The 20,642-nt window shown below is 36.6% G+C and overlaps 1 protein-coding gene across 2 annotated transcripts in view; it reads right to left on the reverse strand.

Annotated features, from left to right (window-relative positions):
* Positions 1-2,422: 2,422 nt before the first annotated feature.
* si:ch211-266k8.4 (TBC1 domain family member 12) overlaps positions 2,423-20,642 on the reverse strand; it is a 70,909-nt gene continuing 52,689 nt past the window's right edge. For both annotated transcript variants that reach the window (XM_051690236.1, XM_051690235.1), the window contains 3 exons: positions 20,324-20,433; positions 16,092-16,286; positions 2,423-2,781 (listed from right to left, as the gene is read on the reverse strand). In XM_051690236.1, coding sequence (XP_051546196.1) covers positions 2,688-2,781; positions 16,092-16,286; positions 20,324-20,433 — 399 coding nt within the window. In that variant the 3' untranslated portion in view covers positions 2,423-2,687. The remainder of the gene's footprint in view (positions 2,782-16,091; positions 16,287-20,323; positions 20,434-20,642) is intronic.

A 20,642-nucleotide genomic window follows, 5' to 3' on the forward strand; every position in this document is an offset into this window, starting at 1 on the left:
GCGGGGTTATCGGAGATGTACCATACCATAATAAAGGTCCGACAAGGAGGAGTGCAAGTCTCTGCGAGCGATTGCACAGAAAACACATAGGAGAAAAGCAGTACAGAGTCAAAGTACAGCACTGAAAACCTCTTATAAAGAATTTCACAGACATAACTAAGTAAACAAAGTAGAAAATGCAGCTCTGCTTGTGGATATCTGCTTTACTTTCTGCTACGTACCTCAAATGGAACTCTGAATATCTTTAAGAGATATGATGTCACTAATCTGGCAAAATTTGGCAAATTCTGTAATTATTTCGTCCTCAGAAGCGCTCATTATATCAACACAGATCCTTGTGAACAACTCGGCTTTCAGGCGGACTGATAAAATCTGTGCTTCTACTCACAGAAGTTCCTTCGAACAAGCTAATCAGATTTGCGCTGACTTGATCGAGAGAGTGTTTTCCAGTTTTGTGTGCTATAAGCATCAGAAGGTGGGCAGTCCGTGGGCATGCTGTTTGAGGCTGAGACTAGCTTGAAAGAGAAAACTATAGAAGGAGACGGTTCACGCAAATGTCCGCTATACCACCCCTTTCAGCAGCGTTGAGAATGAAACTCAAACTTGTGTTATTAATTGTGGCCTGACACATTTCTGAACACAACATTTTAAATTGTGCTTGAGTAGCTAGAAGCGCCTGCGTTCACATATATTTCGGCTTTAACATGCACAGACCCTCACTGAAAACAAGCCATCTTCGAGGGAGCGATGGATTGGATTTTTCTCCACGCTTTGTCGTCACAAACAATATCTTTAATGTGGCTCTTGTGATGAAATATAAATGGTGCGTCACATTAACAAGCACATTATGGAGAGAAGGAAGTTCAAACAGACAAGAGACGTTTTTCAAATACAAACAAAGCTGACCTCTGTGTGCAAGCCTGCCCCGGGTTTGAAGGGGCATTCCTTCCGGCTTTGATCCTGAACTAGTGGCTCTGAGCCATTACAAGGTCATGGAGGTTCACTCAAAGCATTCCTTGACTTAACAGGTCACTACACTAATAGATTATGTGGAGATGGGGGGGGGGGGGGGTTGTTTAGACACAGGTATGCAGTATCTCAGAGCAGTTGTGACAAAGTACAGGAAGCAATAGGCCTCTAACATTTGAAAGTCTCTGTAGGAGAGTTTCTTACATTCTACATTTATTTAAAAAACTTAGGTGTCTCACAATACAACAAAGCATCAGTATTATTATTGCTTATACTTGGGGTTATGGATTTGTTTCTTTCATATTTCTTCAAAAGACTTGGAATATGACGGACATGCCGCATGGACTACTTTTATGATACTTTTGGTCTCCTGCTTAGTGTTTTTAGTTACATAGTTTTCAACTGGTAGTAACTTAGTACACATTGTAGTAAAGTTTAACATTAGAAAAGCATTATAAAAAACATTCCTTTGTAGTATTTTTTGGCATGCTTTATATTCACTTTGACCCATTGAGGATACTTTACCATCAGTTCTGGAGATGTAGACAAACGTAAACTCCAACCCTCCAACTAAAGAATTTAAAATAGCTAAAGTCAACCAGTGAAACAGTGCTGTGTCTGTCGGAATAAACCTTACAAGACTTATAAGACAATCAGCTTAAGATAATCAGCCTTTTTCACAAGACCAGTGTGTGAATGGGGCCCCTCCTAGGTTGTTTTTCATATTGACATATCAGGAAGAACAGCAACAAGAAGGTGAGCAAATGAGAAATTTAAGTTTGGTGGGAATTATCCCTTTAAAACAGACCAACCCATCGAGGGGTATAAAGAAGAAACAAGTATAGAGATGAGAAGATAAAAAAATAAAAAAATTCAGAGGAAAAATAGAAACCAGCTCCTCCACATGTGACATCAGTGTTAGGTTTGCTCGCGTGTGGTGCTGCTTGTCTGAAACCTACACCTCAGATAATTATAGGGCCGTGACGCTCAGACACTTTATGACACACCCTCACAAACACATATGCTCTATCTCTTAAAAAAAAAAAACAGTACTTGTCAGTGTTTTTATGTGTCATCACTGTACTCCTACTATCAACCTCTTATCAGGGAAGGTCGTGGGACCACAGCAGTGAAGCCTGTGAGACACAATAGATCCCACACAGTTAGTGTCTAACAAGGTCAGATTTTGTGTTTTATGGAGGTTTTATTGAATGAAACTATCAGAATACTGTTTTATAATATTAAAACAGCTTGTTCTGATTATGGAACACTATCTCTATATTTTACCAGATATTTTATGTAACGAAAACAAACTTGATTCCAGTTGGAATGCTTAACTTTTACACAACTTTTTTCAAAATCCTAAAATGATTAAAACACTCTTCAGATTTTAAATGGGGTCTTAAAGTTTTGAATCCCTTATTCATGAATAAAGACAAGAGGCTTTAAAGTGTCTTTTTAATCCTTTATTTTCTCAATTGAATATAAATGCTACATTAAAACATGGACATCCCCACAATTATTGAAGAGCCATAAAACTACAAATAGGACATTCATTGATTTAGACATTCAGTCGGTAGTGCATATAACCAAAATGCAGTCAGTATGTTACGGTCAAGAATGCTGTTAAGCTAGTAGTAAACAATGACATTAAGGCATGAGCCAGGTAGGGTTTTGAGGTCAGCATTTTATGTTCCATGATGAATCTTGTAGTTGACTCAGATTAGCTGTGATTCCTGCACTTGATTTGCTGTCATTGGGCACGTGATGTAGTTTCTCTCAGTCAGAGGTGGACACCGGGTAGAAACATTCCTGTGTTTACAAACAGAGAAAGGTAGGTAGTCAGGGTGTTGGTTCAAATGACTTTAAGTGCAATAATTACAGGGACAGTCCCTTGATCACAATAGTGCAACCACTGTGCTACCACCTCAAACTAAGCTATTATGCCACCACAACCCCTTTTAGTTTTAGATTGTTTTTACACTTGGTTGGATTGCATGGTTCAAATTGATTCCACCCCCTTTCATGTCTCTTTTTATTGTATTATTAGTCTATGAACTGCAGTTTGCATTATTGATGAGAGAACCACCCTGAACACTGTGACAGCTGTTTATCACTGTAACTAGGTGACGACTCCAGGAAAAGATGCCAAAAATGGAAAGTCTTGTACTAAAACTTAATATGCAATGAATGGCAATTGCGCTTGTCTGCCAAAAGATGCATTGCAAGCCATGCAAGGAATGCAAGTTGCTCACCAAAGTAAATTTCTGCAGCAATGAGAAATGCATTTGCCGCTTTGCATGCAGTCCTGTTTGTCGTCATTAATTCGTCATCAACTGTGATTCACTTTCAAAAATCAGGTTTGATATATTCATACCAATTGTGAACCGAACTTGAACAGTACTCCAGACCCCCATTTTCATGTGGACTCGGTAAAAAAAAAGCATTTATTGAAACAAAGCTGCAAAAACGCCTCGTTCTCTACTTCCGCAACTACACTACTGGGGGCCCATTAATTCATGACCACCTCTACAGCGAAAAAACATCAACGCCTACTTCACATAATTGCACCCTTGGCCCAGCCCACTGGTGCTTGAGTTCGTAAACAGAGAGAAAGCAGGACAGACAGGCCTAGTGTGGCCTCACTATTACTGAACACCAAAGGGGACCCACTGGACTGTTTTTTATTATTTTTTGAATATAAACATGCACTAGACAGACGTCTTTGACCATTGTCATGTATCTCAAACCACTTTTTAAAGACACAGTGTCAGGTTACAACTCTGAAAAGGAGAAGTCATTCGGTTTCTTTCAGCTGCTCTGACTCTTGTTGTTTTGAGCACAAATATGTCATGGACGCATTCTCGCGCCCATCTGCATTATTTTTAATTGTTGGTGTACGTAAACATGCACTAGATGGACATCTTTGACCGTTTTTTATTTTGATCCCCTTTTCTCCCAATTCCCACTACTTAGCAGGTTCTCATGGCGGCGCAGTTACTCACCTCAATCCGGGTGGCGGAGGACAAGCATCAGTACTCGCTGAGCTACCCAGGCCCCCATGTCTTTGACCGTTTTGATGCATTTCTGGTGATGTGCATTTCAATGCAAATGATACTGGAAACTGGATGTGTGTGTTTCTAGTTCACACCGTGTTCTGGACGTTTATTTGACTTGCAGCGCAAAATGGAATGGGACATCAGTTTACTGTCAGTGCTGCCCAACCCAACGTACGCTTCCAGTGTAGACAGCTTCATTGATTATAATGGGATCTATTTGCTTTGAAACAAATGGTCTTTGCATGTCATACATGATTGTGTTAGTTATTTCTTTATGCCTTTTTGTTTTCTTTTTTTTTTAGACTTCCCAATTTCTGTTCTGTTCTCTCACTCACCTTTTTTGCGGACTGCATTCTGATTAGTGAGATCTAGTCTGTGCGTAAAAGATGTGCACCAATCAGAATGGAGAATTAAACAAAGAATTCTGAGTAAAAAAAAAATTGCAGCTTGCTGCATTTTTGAAATCGCATTTGCTCATGTCGCAATTTTATTGCTATTGCAATTAATTGTGCAGCCCTAATATACTGTAGATTCAACAAACCAAAACATGCAAATCTCTTCTCAAACAAGGGAAATAACAATGCACATCTCATGTACATAGCCTTATGCTACTTCCTATCTTTAAAAGGTAGTTATAATAGCAACACCCTGTACAAAAACTATACAAAACTGAGCACTACAAGCATGAGGTTTTCATGGCTCCGGTCACCTCAGGCAACAAGAGCACTTTCGTGCTTTATTTTCTCTCTCGTGTCTCTCAGGAGCACTCAAAATGTCACTTTGCCCTGCTATGGGATTCAGTGTGTACTTGCTGAACATCAGATTGAACTCAAATAAACTCTTTCAAACTAATGCAAATGTAAAAATGTGCTACAATTATACTACATAAATACACTGTAATAATACAAATGATTTGTTATTGTCTTTCTCAGAAATTTGTTTTTTTGCCAGTGTATTATTATTTGGACACACAAACAACACATCCATACGTGCTTGTTATGGGCATATAGTTTCAAAACCACTGACACTAAGCGAGTTCGTCCCCCTAACAGCTTCCACCCTTCTGGGAAGTCTTTCACTAGATGTTGGAACATGACTGTGGGGATTTGCTCACATTCAGAAACAAGAGCATCAGTGAGGTCAGGAAGGGTGATGGGGTCTGGGTCACAGTTGGCATTCCAATTCATCCCAAAGGTGTTCAATGGGGTTTTCTGCAGGACAGTCGCATTCTTTCTCATCAGACTCAGTAAATCATTTGTACTTTGTGCACAGGGAAACTGTCATGCTGGAACAGAAAATGGTCCTCCCCAGACTGTTACCATACATTTGGAAGCACACAATTCTCTAGGATGTCAATGTTTTGGCCATGTAGTATACATTACAAAAACACTTTACTAACATAAAGATTACAAACTACTGTTTCTGTACATAAGCACAACAAGTTTTTAAAGTGTTCTTCTATCCAAAGAGAATCACAATCCAACAGCTGGCGCTATGAATAGGGCCGATCTGCTTCCACACCACTGCGCCCATGCAGACAACACAAGCTCAGTGGTGGCTAAACAGTGCAGCCTGCTTTCAGATTAAAAACAGTTCATCACAATGCAGCGTTTCCCCTAGGATTTTTTTCAGCAGTAGTGCTGTTGTGCGCGTCCACAAGCTTGCAACTCCAGACCCCTATTAACGCATGTTGGTCAAAGAACAGAATAAAACAGGGGTGTCAAACTCAATATCAGCCTGGGCCACATCAGGGTTTATTTGTGCCCTCAAAAGGTCCTTTGAAAATGTGGCACCAGAATCTGCTTTGGTAGCATCCATACAAATAATATTACATTATGTGCATTGAAATGCACATTTGGTAGTACAGCATTGATTTTGAGGTTGGGATGCAGATGAAAATTATGATATTAACAACAGTAACATCTGTGCAAAAAATGAGCACCTAATTTTTATATGGCTAAATTGACATATTCTGACAGTGTGAATAAGTTGGGTCTTCTTTACAGATTCCTTTCATCAGGGTCCTACTAATTAAACTACAGTCATGTCTTGGAATTTCTGAAGGCAAACAAAACAACTAACATTTTCCTACAATCAGAGAGCATTATAAGAGTACAGATTTTATACAGATGGAAAACTGATAGCTTGGTCCATAATTATGAAGATTCACCATAGATCTTCCATAGCATCCATAGTTTTAGCAATGACATTTGTAATAGTTTATGGTAACTATAGGTAAAACCATGCATGGTTCCGCACTACCATGGTTAGTAACTATGGTTTCTATATCAGAGGTGAGTAGTAATGTGCTACATTTACTCCGTTACGAGTAACTTTTTGGGAAAAAAAGTTACTTTTAGAGTAGGTTTAAAAGTGGGTACATATTACTCTCACTCAAAGTAAATATCTAATGAAAAAATTACTTTTACTTCTTTACAATGGACAGCATTCCTGTCATTACATTCCTGGGTTTAATTTTAGTGTACATTTTTAAATCAATGCAGCAATATATCAGTGCGCTTTGTCCCACATGTCATTAGTAGTATTTATGCATTTACCCCGTGTCCTCGCGGGGATACTGGAAACTATCTCGGCTACTTCGGGCTGATTAACTGTATAAATCCATGTAAACATCCAAGTTAAGTGTAAATAAATGCCTTTTGCTCTGCCGATCGCTTGATTGACAACTGGAGCGCGAATAGACAGCATTTCTGCACGTGCAAAGCGAGGGGCACGAGGCACACTTGTGCAGGCGTGAGGCAATCGTATGGCGAACAGAGTGGCTGTGTCCAAAATCGTTCACTCATTCACTATTTTCTATATAGTGAATGGCAGTGAGTGCACTATATCTCAGCATTGAGTGAACAAAATGAGTGAGTGAATTCAGACGCTGACGTATACACCGAGCATCAGAGCTCTGGGGCTGTCACAGAAACAACGTCACATATTAACTTATAAAATACTTGAGCCTTACTTGTTATTATTATTAAATAATATATTAATACAATAAATCTTCATTCTGTTTGTCATTTTTAATATATATGTTAATATAAAGAGTAAGCACATTTGATCAAATGTACATTATTGTATTTATTTGTTATACTTTAGTATCTTTAAACTCCAATACAAGCTGGGTAGCGTTTCTGGGCCATTTCCACTGTGTGGAATCTCCTGAGCTAAAATAATATCACCTCAGTTAATTATTTAGTAAATAAAGAATTCTTCATTTTAATGGCAAAATCCTGTATAAATATAAGAGTACATTTTAAAATGTATTCGTATGTTTTGCCTCTGTTATTATTTTAATCAAGTAGTGATTTATCAAAAAGTAATTTAATACATTAAGCATGAAATAAAACATTGCAGGAGTGAAGAAAGCAGTGAACTCTCAGCTCATACGTCTTCCCCACGGTGGATTATGGGCAAATAACCATCGTCGAGTGTACATCAAATGTACACTCGAAATAAAGAGTGCACTGTGGGTAAGAATGAGTGAACAGAAGTAGGGAACGAGTGACTCACACCTACAAAATGGTGGACACCCGAAATAGTGCACTACATAGTGGTTGGGGCAGTTTCAGACACAGCAAGTGTTCCGCGACTGGGGTCGGTGCCCTACCCAGGCTGCATACTCTGTGTTTAGAGAATGGCAGTACTGCTGTACAGAACTAATGATCTAAATTCTTCTGACACTGAAAACTGTAACTACATTGAAATAAGAATCCACACAGGACTTTAAAAGCTATCAAATAGCGAAAGTAGGCATTAATAAATCATGATCTTGCTTTGGTTAATATTTCAGCATTATATATAATGTCCCTGTGGGATATTTTCATGGTTTCACCATAATAATTACTAGAAAGGTTTCAAAACCTCTCTTCTTACTGACAAATTCATCCAGATCTGACAAGAGCCCTTTAAGGGATCGTTCACCCAAAAATGAAAATTTTCTCATCATCATCTACTCCCCCTCATGCCATCACAGATGTGTATGACTTTCTTTCGTCTGCTGAACATAAATGAATATTTTTAGAAGAATTGCTCAGCTCTTTTGGTCCATAAAATGCAAGTAAATGGGTGCCAACATTTTAAAGCTAAAAATAAAAATCAAATAAGTAATCATAAAAGTAATCCAAAAGACTACAGTGGTTAAATCAATATCTTCAGAAGTGATGTGATATGAGAATCTGTGGATGAGAAACAGATCACTTTCACATTCTTCTTCTTGTGTTTTTGGTGATTCACATTTTTCTCTGCATATCACCCCCTGCTGGGCAGGGAGAAGAATATCTAGCAAAAAATGACAAATACTGATCTGTTTCTCACCCACACATATCACAACACTTCTGAAGATATGGATTTAACTACTGGAGTTTTATGGATTACGTTTATGCTGCCTTTGTGCTTTTTGGAGCATCAAAATTTTGGCACCCATTCACTTGCATTGTACTGACCTACAGAGCTGAAATATTCTTCCAAAAAATCATAATTTGTGTTCTGCAGAAGAAAGGAAGTCATACATATCTGGGATGGCATAAGGGTGAGTAAATTATTAGAGAATTTTCATTTTTGGTTGAACTATCCCTTTAAAGTGATAGCTCAGCCATCATTTAATATTCTGTCATCATTTCCCTACCCTCATGTTGTTCCAAACCCATGTGACCTTCTGTATTCTGTTGAACACAAAATATGTTAGACAGAATGTGGAGGAAAAAAACACATTCACTGAAAGTAAATGGTGACTCAGGCAAACATTCTGTCTAATATCTCATTGTGTTGCATGGAAGAAATTCATATGGGTTTGGAACAACATGATGGTGAATAATGACAGAATTTACATTAATAATAATAATAATTCTGTAATACATGTTAAATGTGTATTATGTAATGGAATATAGGGGAGTTAACGTCTATTATGACATTTGTAAAAGTAATGAGTTACTACTTGAGTACTCATTTAATTGGATACTTTCTTACACTTACTCAAGTAATTGTACTTTTACTTAAGTACAGTTTTTGGCTACTCCACCCACCTCTGTTCTATATAAAGAACTATGAAATTTTTGTAATGAAAAAAAAAAAAACAGCAGTCTAAATAAATTTAGAAAGTTTTTTCTGCCACAACTACCATAGGTAATAAAGTACAGTTAGTGTTACTGCAGTAAATCCATGGTAAATGTTTGTAAGTGTTGTGATTTCAGAATTAAAAAGCCTTCTAATTTGTTTTCTTTGTCAGTACTGTTTATAATGTGGGGGATGTTTGTTTTAAAAATTTTTTGTGACAGTTTTGTAACAGACAACTCTGTACCTTATTAAAACGGGTTTTGCGATCCCCTCTGCGAATCTCACTGGTTCACAGGCACATTGAAAATAGTCTGTGCGGTTGAGACCAGTCCGTGAATTACCGCACCTGCTCTGCTCTCGTGCTGCTATGATTAAGAAGTGTAGATAATTGACCCATGTAGCGCTGTTTCGTTTTTGAAGTGAGCAAAATGCGCTCCAAAACATATAGATGAGAGAGGAAGGGTCATTAATATTCACAAGGAAAGTGATAACTGATTGTTCAGTGAAACGTTTCAGAAATGAGTTCACGGGCCACTTGAAATTAAGCGAGTTTGACACGTTATGCGGTGACTTCACTGAGTAAGTGCGTGTATTTTTGTGTGTGGTGGGGTCCCTTTCGCAGTGTAGAAAGCACACAGCTGACTGGGGGTGGCAAGCTTTATGTTGCGTCAAGAATATTAAATTAACCATGTGAAATCCCAACAGCGGCACGCATAATTCATCAGTGGCACAACGCCGCTGCAAAATGCATATAGGGGAAACACTGCAATGTGTCTCTTTCAAGCTCCACAGCTCGACTCTACAGCTTTTTCTGCCTATACACACTGTACTAATCTGACAGTGTTTTCTGCTGCACTATTCAACAGCAGAGGCACAAACTGTATTAAAAAAAAAAAATCGTCACATTAGCAAAGAACAACAAAAGCACAAATCTCATGAACAAAAGCACAAATAGTGTAAATATACATGTAGGTGCACACACATGGATGGCTTTTACTAATTTAGTATTTTGGTTTAAATTACCATGCATTGACTTTACTTCATTTAGAATTCATGTGGTCACAATAGGAGTGAACTGGAATTGTGTCTTTGATGGACCTTGTACATCGGAGAAGCCATTAATTACATAAGACTAAGCCACCAACTGTTGCACCTGTGGTCAGGTAGACATATACATAATTCATAATCTGTAATTTCACTAAAAACTATACTAGAGAAGAAAATAATAAATTAAATAAGAAAAATGGTTTTATGAATGTTTCACAAATGAGGCTCGTTAAACAAAAAAGTACTGGGCAAAAAGGTAGTACAAGATGCACTATTCAAAGATGAAAAGAGTTCCTTGTGTAAACTTTGAACTATACTTCAAAACTTACTTGAAAAAGAGAAGAACCATAGGCTCTTGGTTAAGTGTTTTTCCTCTTTGAAAAACTTGGGGTGGAGCAACAACTTTACACTTCTTCAAAGTAATACATTTCAGTACACTGATTGTGTGCAGGACAAACAGATGTGTGTGTGATGCAGATCATTCCCCTCGGTTGGGAAATATTTGTTAAGTGCAAAGAGTTAAAGAGTATCAAAAACTGGCCAAAGTCCAAAGACCCTCACTCTTTATTTAAAATAATAGCCTAAACCTCAAAAGGACCTAACTTTCAGATTTCATTCAATAACATTTTTATTTTGACTCAAGTTTAGAAATAAGCATATAAACACAAGTGGCAGGTGTTGGACTTCTGAAAGTCCCCTCTATTTGTTTCTTTAAAAAAATAATAATAATAATAATTCAGTCCACTGTAAAATTGATTCAGATCAGATTGATGTTTATTTTTTGAGAGAAACGTTGACTGTAAATTCTTATATTTCATTAAATACTAAGTATCGATAAAAAGTTCTAATTAAAAATGACTTTACCAAATAATTATGTAGCTATGTATTTTTGTGCTTATTAAAAACTATTTTACCCAATATCTGTATGTGCTATGAATTTTTATGCTTATTAAAAACTTTTACCCAACATTTGGGTGTGCTATGTATTTAAGCTTATTAAAAACTATTTAACCCAATATTTGTGTGTGCTATATATTTGTATGCTAATTAAAACTAGCAGCAGAACCCTAGATACTTTATTTCTGCATGATTTTGTGATAAATGGACACTTCACACTGGTTAGCTAAAATGAAGACTGCTCTTACTTTATAATAAAAGATGATTTAGTGTATGGGATCCCCCTTAAGGCATTCAATGGTTTCCCCAAAATGCGCTTCCCATTTGTACAGCACGGCGAGACTTGTGCGCTTTCTCTCTCTGGATGCGTCTTAAAAAAAAAACTTGACTGGGTCGCGCAGAGCTCTAAAACAGCGCAGCGCAGACCACATAACCTGAACTAGACTGTGAATTTTCAACTTTTAAGCACTATGGAGAATGTCAAACATCTCATTAGGCCAGACAGTCCTGACATTTTAAACAACGTTGACGAGGAAAAGACGGGAAAACGTAATATGCCATTACTGTAGCAACACCAACTGTAGTAGCTGATACGATTTGACAGAAATGTTAGAGATTCTTTAAAACTATAAAAAGGGGAAGAAGTCTACGCCATTTTTACTATAACAAAGGCAGTTTAATTATAGATTCTATGTGTTTAGGCTACCACTTTTTCCATAACAAAATTAAAAAAAAACAAAAAAAATTTTTGTTATGGAAAACATAGTTACATTGATCTACTCAATGACAAGCCATCCATGGTCAAACCTGTGGTAATTATTTAAAATTGAAAACAAGTAAAATTGAGGGCTTTAATTCTGGGGCCTCTTGGAATTAATACAGTTTTTCAACTGTATAAAATCTGTTCTATTCTAATGGTCTTGTAGTGGGAAACATCTGGTTTTGTCTGCCTTCAGATATTTCAAGAGATTAATCAACATTTAAAACAAACTCCTAAAGTCGTCCTTGTTTGTGTGGCATGCAGAGTTGCTGCCTATGTAAAGTGCATCAAATCAGTCAGTTGAGAGGTTCAAATTCAGTTAAGATGCTGTCTTAGAAGGCAGCTGCCAATATAGCAAGGCAGCTCACCATGTTTCAGAACTCTCTAGTTTCCATCTACAACCACTGAGTGACCGTGCATTCTAAAAACTTCACACGGAATTGGGTTTCTTAGAAGGTGGAAAAACTTCCCTAATGACCTGCTCCACTGGGATAGCCACTGCCTTCTAAACAGCAGGGTGATGCTGGGAAATCAGGAGCTAAACCATGAATTAGTAAAAGCCACTCCAGCTCTGTTGTTAATCATGTTTATACTACCAGTATTTCCCTTTGGGATTTAATCCCTCAGTTTATGTTCAACTGACTCTGGCACAGTACTGTAAGAGTGAGAATCATCAGGGACCAGGCAATACAATATTATATTGTAATTTAGGTCACGAAACAATAATCTTGCAATCCTTTGTTTACTGTACTGCGATTCAAAACTCGCATTTGCTTTTCTTATTTGTCTTAAATGGACTTTGTGCTTTGCACAAGTGCTGATCTTACTGCTTTACTTCATCATAGAGCCAAAGAAGTAGCGTAAAACACTGGCATCAGTGACAATTAAAAAAGACATGAGGAAATAGCATACCTTGGTTCCAGTGTGTTTATCATAAAAAAATAAAAAATAAAATGTTACAACTGCACAGAGGATCTGTAAAGGCATCTTAAAAAAATATAACCACAATGCAAACTTTTAGTACATTTTAGATGCATAGATGCTTAGCCTCAAAGCTGCTTGTGTACTGTATTTCAACCCATGTATCCTATCAATACATTCTCAGGGTTGCCAGATATTCTGTAATCATTTCCCTCAGAGAGGCCCTGGAAACCAGATACAGAGAGGCAGATCAAACACTGGGCATGGGATCACATGTCTCTCTGCTACTCTGTACGGAGCATAACGCACACATGGCATACAGTGACAGGTTTTTCCCAAACCTCTCCCTCACTCAGGCTCCTTTCTCCTGTGGGATTTCTGGAAATCACATGATTAGACGAGAACCACACCACAGACACAGTCAGGTTTGTTAAGATACTGAGAAGTGACAGAAAAAAAAACAGTTCCACTAGAAGCATTAACTTCAAAGTAGGAAAAAAGTTCATAGTCGCACTTCAAAGTAGTAGTACTCTTCTGATGAACTGCAAGAAGCTATTACTCTTTTGAAAGTGAAAGTATATTTGTTAAATTTCTGTTGCTCAATGTGGGTTTTATCATAATCATGTTCATTGCTGAAATCTAGTACAAATTGTGAAATACTGTAGCTTCCAGAGTTGTGTCGATACATAAAACTACATAAGCGTGTTTATAGAAATTATGTTTTAGGAACTTAAGATATCAAACAAAGTGTCAGTTTATTTTTATTTTTTATACATTGCAGAAGTGCAGTAAAAAGTTGAATAGTTATTTTATAAACTTTAATAAAATAAAAGAATAACTAGCATTAACTAGATTTTATGCTGTCATTTAAAAATTAAGGAAGCTTATGCTGAATTGGTTTACTCATAATATTATATATATATATATATATATATATATATATATATATATATATATATATATATATATATATATATACACACACACATACACACACTGTATATGCTACTCTGAAACCTCTTAAAATGCACATTTATTTTGTTTTATGCTTTTTGTGTTTACATTTTATGTGGAAGATTTTTACAGGAAGAAACCCAAGGCAATGAACCTGAAAAGCAGTTTCTATCCACTTGACTACATACTGTATATCTGAATGGTAAAAAATGTAGTTGGACCACTTTTATGAATCAAAGTAGTAATTAAGATGTTCCTGGCAAGTGTTCAGATCTGAGAACCTTACTTTACCCTCTTTATTTACTGCATTATTGGTTCATGGGAGGATTAAAATTCTCAAAGATTTGTGAAATGTGTTTGTTACACAAACATTTACATCAAAAATTGGAACATACCATAGATTTCTTTAATTTTTACATCTGGTTATAATTACTAACCCAACCCTAACCCAACCACTAAAAGAAAACTTTTTAGAATAAAAATCCCACTTGAGGATTTCTCCAAAGGGAGGTTTAGACAGTTTTACCTCAATTCTGGGGGGCAGGTGGAAATGGCACAAATGAGGGCTCTGGGGGCCTGAGGGTACATGTGCTGGTTTAAACACAGACTGCTGACATAACTGACCGGAGATCACTGCTTCTGTCATCTTTCCGCCACACCTACAGATTTTCCGCCTGATCCCACAGGGTGCAAGATGTCGAATGTAAAACTTTTTTAGTCTCAGGGACTAAAAAAAGATGATGCAAGCATAATAAAGGTTTACTTTTTGCCCTCATTTGTAGTGCCTCTTTTCCAAAGCAGACGAAAATGGAAATAGAGTATTTTTATAAGCAGATGACTGGTAACACGAGATAAAAACTAAAAACAAAACAAGTGTTAGTAGGAGAACGTAGAATAAGAGAAGTTCTTCTATCTTCTGTCAATCTGTGTTTGACAAAGCTATCATATTTGCTGTTAATGCATAAACACATATGATTAAATACAATTGTTTAATGCTGTAAATTTGTTCAGGACTAATTCAGGACTAATTCAATTTTACATTATTTTTGTTCGATTACGTCCATAAAGTGTGGAGAAAGTAATTTCCATAAAGTTTCATGTTTATATTTTCAGTGCGTTTTGATGCAATTTTCCGATTTTTGCAAAGTCAGATTAAAAGACATAGATAAAACCATTGTAAATTGGGTTCATCCAGCAGGTATACACGTTATTCAGATCATAACTGGCCTCAGCGTTATGCGCATGCTCCGAAAAACAGAGGTTACGTTTAACGTGTATTTGAGTGTCTCAGTTGATGTCTTTTCTTCAAATCTTTCAATTACAGTCACGTATACTTGGACAGACAGATACAGACTGTAGCTCGACTATGCAAAAACATATTATTTAGTTTTCTTTCCTAAAAAAAAAGGAACTGACTGAGATGTGTCAGAAAATAAAAATATATTAACCGTGATTAAATATTTGAAGTGATTGACAGCCCTTCTAAATATATCTTTTTTATATCTTTATAACCAGCTTTTCTCATTGCAATGCAGACTAAGCTGGAAAATTGTTGAATTTCTGTACATGGGAATACTGATCTAAATGATGCTTGAGTTTTTGATTTATGGCTTTTGAACCATACTACGTACAAGCCCTGACAATCCCTTTAAATTCTTACAAAAAGCAGAACTCTGAAGTCTTTTCTTAAATCAAACTAATCCACAGGCATTCAACTCTTAAGTGGCAAAAAGCCCCTAAAACTCCCATTCATCTCATTAAAGCATTATCTTCAGTGGATCCTTGTACTGTCATTTAAATCCTATTCCGCAGTAAAGAATACAGTACATATGGTCAATGGGCCTATTAATCACTCTCATTGTTAAGGATACAATATGCCCCAGATTAAAACATCATTACAACTAACTTGTCTTCAAGTACAAAAACCTGCCTAACTGAACTGGAGTGGGCACCTGTCAGTTTAATCCGATCCCATAACAGAGAGAATGTTAAGAAAATAGTAATTATTGTATGCACTGGTGAAGAAATGTTTATGGTGGAAGATCAAATGTGAGGGATATAATGTGCAGTCAGACAGACATTATCACGAAATATACCCCAACCTCGAAACAAATAAGAGGGAGTTTATTTTACGATAGTGACCAGCTAACTGTACCATATCCTGCTTATTACATGGCTACTTACCAAATAAATAAAGAAACGGAAAGAAAATGTTTTTTTTTTTTTAATATAATTATTTGATTACATGAGATGAAAGAGACTGCTATGAGACACAAGAAACAAGCACAGTTTAGGAAATTGGTTTCCATGGACAATAGTCAATATAGAGTTTGGTGGTCATTATAAAAAACGATTTGACCATGGAATGCCATAATTGAACAATCAAAATAGAGTAATCTTTAATGCAAATGACTGAGTACCTGGTTTGGGTTTCTTGACAATCATCGTTTTTGCTGTTCTCTGGTTGCATGCATGTTTGAGCAGGTGGTTGCTGAGATCTAGATTTCTGGTTCTTCAGCAGGAGGGAATTTCTTCGTCCAGACTGACCCCGGCTCTTTCGTCGGGCTACTCTGCCCACAGGCCCTGACCTCAGCCACCAGGTCGAAGACTGAGAACTGTGGAAAAGCAGAACAGGGATAAAGTACTGGGTCTAAATATACTGTAAAAGTGTTGTCTCATTCTAAACTTTCCTACATCTAATAACTCTGAAACTATGAAGCCAAATCACTTAACAGATGTGGCACTTTTTGTATGTGGTATCTCAAAGAGCCAATTCAGGTGCAGATCCACCTGCATCACAGTGGTGGAGGGATATTGCACTGGCCCAGTGAAGTATGCCGTGTTTGTGCCATTAACTTATTTGCATTATTCCTTTTGTGTGTCAGGTGCTAAAACAAACAATGCAGACAGCACATGCAAATACATGACACTATCACCGGGCACAATAAATTCTTGGCAAATTTAACCCCTGTGTGTCAGTGCTGTATTGGCACTGCAGGGTATGGGTACATTATACTGTAATATAAATAGCCACTTCTTTTTGGTTTCTTACTAAATAATTTTTACACTAAAGCAACACACCATACACACACACACACACACACACACAGTAGTAAAGACACGTTCATGAACATAACTATGGGCCAATTTATCTGTACATCAGAGGAAGCACCTGCAGTCCTGATACACCCTGTTTACAATGTTCACACAAACACACACACCTGCACCCAAACTTACAAGAATAAGCTTGCTGCATCACAAAATACATGTGGTTTAGTCACAGATGAACTAGATAACATCCAACACATTCGTCTGTATGGAATAATGGAACTAAGATCAAGTACTGACTTCAGTCATTAAACAGCACAGTTTCAACCAGACAGTTGATTTTTTTTTTTTTGTGTAAAAAAATGTAACCTCTCTATGACAATGATTATTACAAATCTTTACAAACAATGTTAACAAATATACACTCCCTTTCTGTCAGCTTGAACCAGTCTGGCCATTCTCCGTTGACCTCTCTCATCAACAAGGCATTTCCATCTGCAGAACTGCCGCTCACTGGATGTTATTTTGTTTTTGGCACCATTCTGAGTAAACTCTAGAGACTGTTGTGCATGCAAATCCAAGGAGATCAGCAGTTTCAGAAATATTCAAACCAGCCCGACTGGCACCAACAAACATACCACAGTCTAAATCACTGAGATCACATATTATTTCCCATTCTGATGGTTGATGTGAACATTAACAGAAGCTCCTGACCCGTATCTGCATATGCAATGCACTGCTGCCACACAATTGGCTGAATAGATAATCACATAAGTAGCCTCAGAGTGTATATTATATTCATAATGTTAAGACATTATAATATGAATATTATATTATCTTCAAAATGTTAAAATATCTTCTCACTTTCCTGTAACAAAAAAACAATACAAATTTAGCTTTGAAATACTCTATGTATTCTTAGTATTGAGCCAAGAAGTAAATCTGTGAAATTTCAATCTTCTATTAGTCACAGGTCATTTCATACAAATTTGCAGGTCAGAGTTCACCAAACTTGAACTTTGGTACGTAGCAGAATGCGAAATGTCTTCACGTGAGCTTGCGTTTCTGGTCTCCTGCATTTTTATGCATTTGAATGGGAGTGAATGGAGTGCAAAGTCCAATATGACCGCTGCTTTATACTTTTTCCTGAGTATTCTGATCTTTCAGACAAGGCTCTGACTTGTTTCTGACAACACATTTTATTAATGCAAAGTTGGACTTTCTGAGTGCCATCCAAACCCCTCAAATCACTGACCCCTACAAATCCACAAAACATCATCACAATTAAGTGTATTTCTGTTAAGGCTAATGAATATCAGTATTTCAATACAAACTATGCTACAGACATAATATTACTTGATCCCTAATGATATTCTTTTTTGTGGCAAACAGAACAAATCCCGGTGGCTGTTGCATCTATTTTTCTGGGATCAGGGTGAAGTGTTGAAAGGCTAAGCTGGAGGTTTGGACACACACAGAGACACAGTTCCCTTATTTTCTAATTATGTCAAATTAGAATAATCCACATTCTGACCCTCGCTGACCTCATCTGCTCCCAGCAAGTCTCTTGACGCTAATACTGGAGCTGGCAGAAATGAAAATTACTGTATGCAGGCGCTTTCTTGCGACAGCTCTTTTACGCTCTCCCTTTTCAAAGGGAAAAGAGTTGAAATATAAAGACAGCCAGGGTGTTCAACATATTCTCAAGTTAAAGGAGACAGAGCACTGTTATGATTATTACTTTCAATTTATGACTGTTACACAATGCACTAAACAGGTGCAATGTTACACACTTCCAGTGACAAGCAACTTGTGATGAGATTTCACTGCGGGCAGTGTTACCTAAAAATAGATTTAATTTCTGTTCATTGCAAAAGTATAATTTACCCAAAAAAGAAAATTCTGTCATGTTGTACATGTTGTAATTCTGTCATGTTGTCTCATGTACGTCATGCCCAGACTCACCTTTTTCATAAAACAAAAGTGATTTATACTGTCAAGTTTGCCATCTAACTTGCCAAAATGAGTCTTAAACATTTAAAAAATGTCCAAGTGTACATGACATTTGAGAGCTACAATGGAGGGCGAGATTTTCAGTGAATAATGACTTAAATTTGTATATGTTTATATCACAAGAACTATCATATGACTTCAGAAGACTTGCAATGTAAAGCACAATTATTTAAACTGAATTTATGATTACCTTTTTTTTTTTTCTTTTTAGTTGCCATGCACTTTCATTGAATAGAAAAGAACAGTGTGAACATTAAGTGAAACTTGTATTTTTCTGAACACAATCTGGTTTGGAACGACTTATGGAAGTATTTTAATGACAAAATGTTTTTGGAAAAAAAGCATGCTGAATTGCACTAATTAAAAAATAAACTGTTTACAGTGCTTGCATTTTTTGAGGATGCAATTTCATATGGTTATATTTTCCTGTAATGCCAGGATTTGAGGGGAAAGTTTGAATTTCCAACCAAATTTTAACCTCTGACTTTTTCTAAGCGAATTTGCAAAGCGAAATATGATGGACCGAATATTACCTGTCGAATAATAAAGATGAAATAATAATTAAAAAAATTGAATATTTTGGAACTGAACTTTGGAAGGTGAATATTTATTATTGAATTTTTAGTTATGAAATTTTGTACGAAGTGTTTTAAATTGAAATATTTACAGCTCAAATATACAGCCATATAGAATTACATCCCCAAAAAATACAAGCACTGTTAATGCAATGTGTTTATTTTTTAATTAGTGCAATTTAGCATGCTTTTTTTCCTTTTTTTTTTTTAGACATTTATCATTAAAATACTTACATATGTGGGTGAGTAAATTATGACTACTCCTTTAAATTAATTGCATAATTTCAACTGCACATTTCAAATTAATTTCTGACTAAGAAAAACAGATTGGAATTGTGGGGTAATACAGTATGTAAAGAAATGAGCCCAAAACACATAAAGATCTGCCTCCCAAAGGTGTGCTCCATTACCAGGCATTTCAACAAAGTTCTGCATGAAGACAACCTCTCGTAATAAACTTTATTTTCCTGCACCAAGATAATCGTATACAAAGACATGCAAAAAGAACACAAATCTCATCTAGCCAGAAGCATTTTCCCAGATGGTAAAAGCCCCAGAACAAGATTCATTCTTGCTTAGACAAACGTACAAAGTCACGATGTGAAAATCCGATAGGACCTGATCAGTGACGACAACATAATTTAGTAAGAAAGCAAAAGAAAGTGGCTATTTCTATTATAATGCACCCAGACTCTGCAGTGCCAGTACACAGGGATGAAAACTACTCAAATTTCAGCTAAAGTCATCTTTTCTAAAGCTAATTTGCACAAATTGTTTGGAAACATTTTCTACAATATAACCAAACAGAGTTGAGTTTCTGAAGTGTTAGACTTCAAGTGTATCAATATATTCATAGTTGTCAATGAGGCATAGGTGCTGCAGTCATTTTAAATTATATTAAGTAATTAAAGTCAATGTACCAATTAACAAACCACACAAGGGGACATACAGAAGTGGTGTTATGTCTTATTGTCGGTCCCTCCATTGTTCCTTTCACACATACAGTACAAAAATACCTTTCTTCAGTGGCACCTCCATCTGAATCTTGAGAAGGGAATCGCTCCTTCTTGACGCCACCCAGAATTGAATTCTGGGAACGCCTGCTACTGCTCCTCATGGCTCGAACCTGAGAATCACAAACAAACTCCCAATATAAAAAAAAAAAATATCAATAATATACTTCTTTTTAAAAAAAATGTACCATACACCCAAAAATGAAAATTCTGTCATCATTTAGTCACTTTCATATTGTTCCGAACTTGAATAACTTTTTATCTTCTGCGGAACACAATGATGTTAGGCATCTTTTTATCATATCATACAATGAAAGTGGTG

This window comes from Myxocyprinus asiaticus, chromosome 46, assembly GCF_019703515.2.
Source record: "Myxocyprinus asiaticus isolate MX2 ecotype Aquarium Trade chromosome 46, UBuf_Myxa_2, whole genome shotgun sequence".
In the NCBI taxonomy this organism is placed as follows: Eukaryota; Metazoa; Chordata; class Actinopteri; order Cypriniformes; family Catostomidae; genus Myxocyprinus; species Myxocyprinus asiaticus.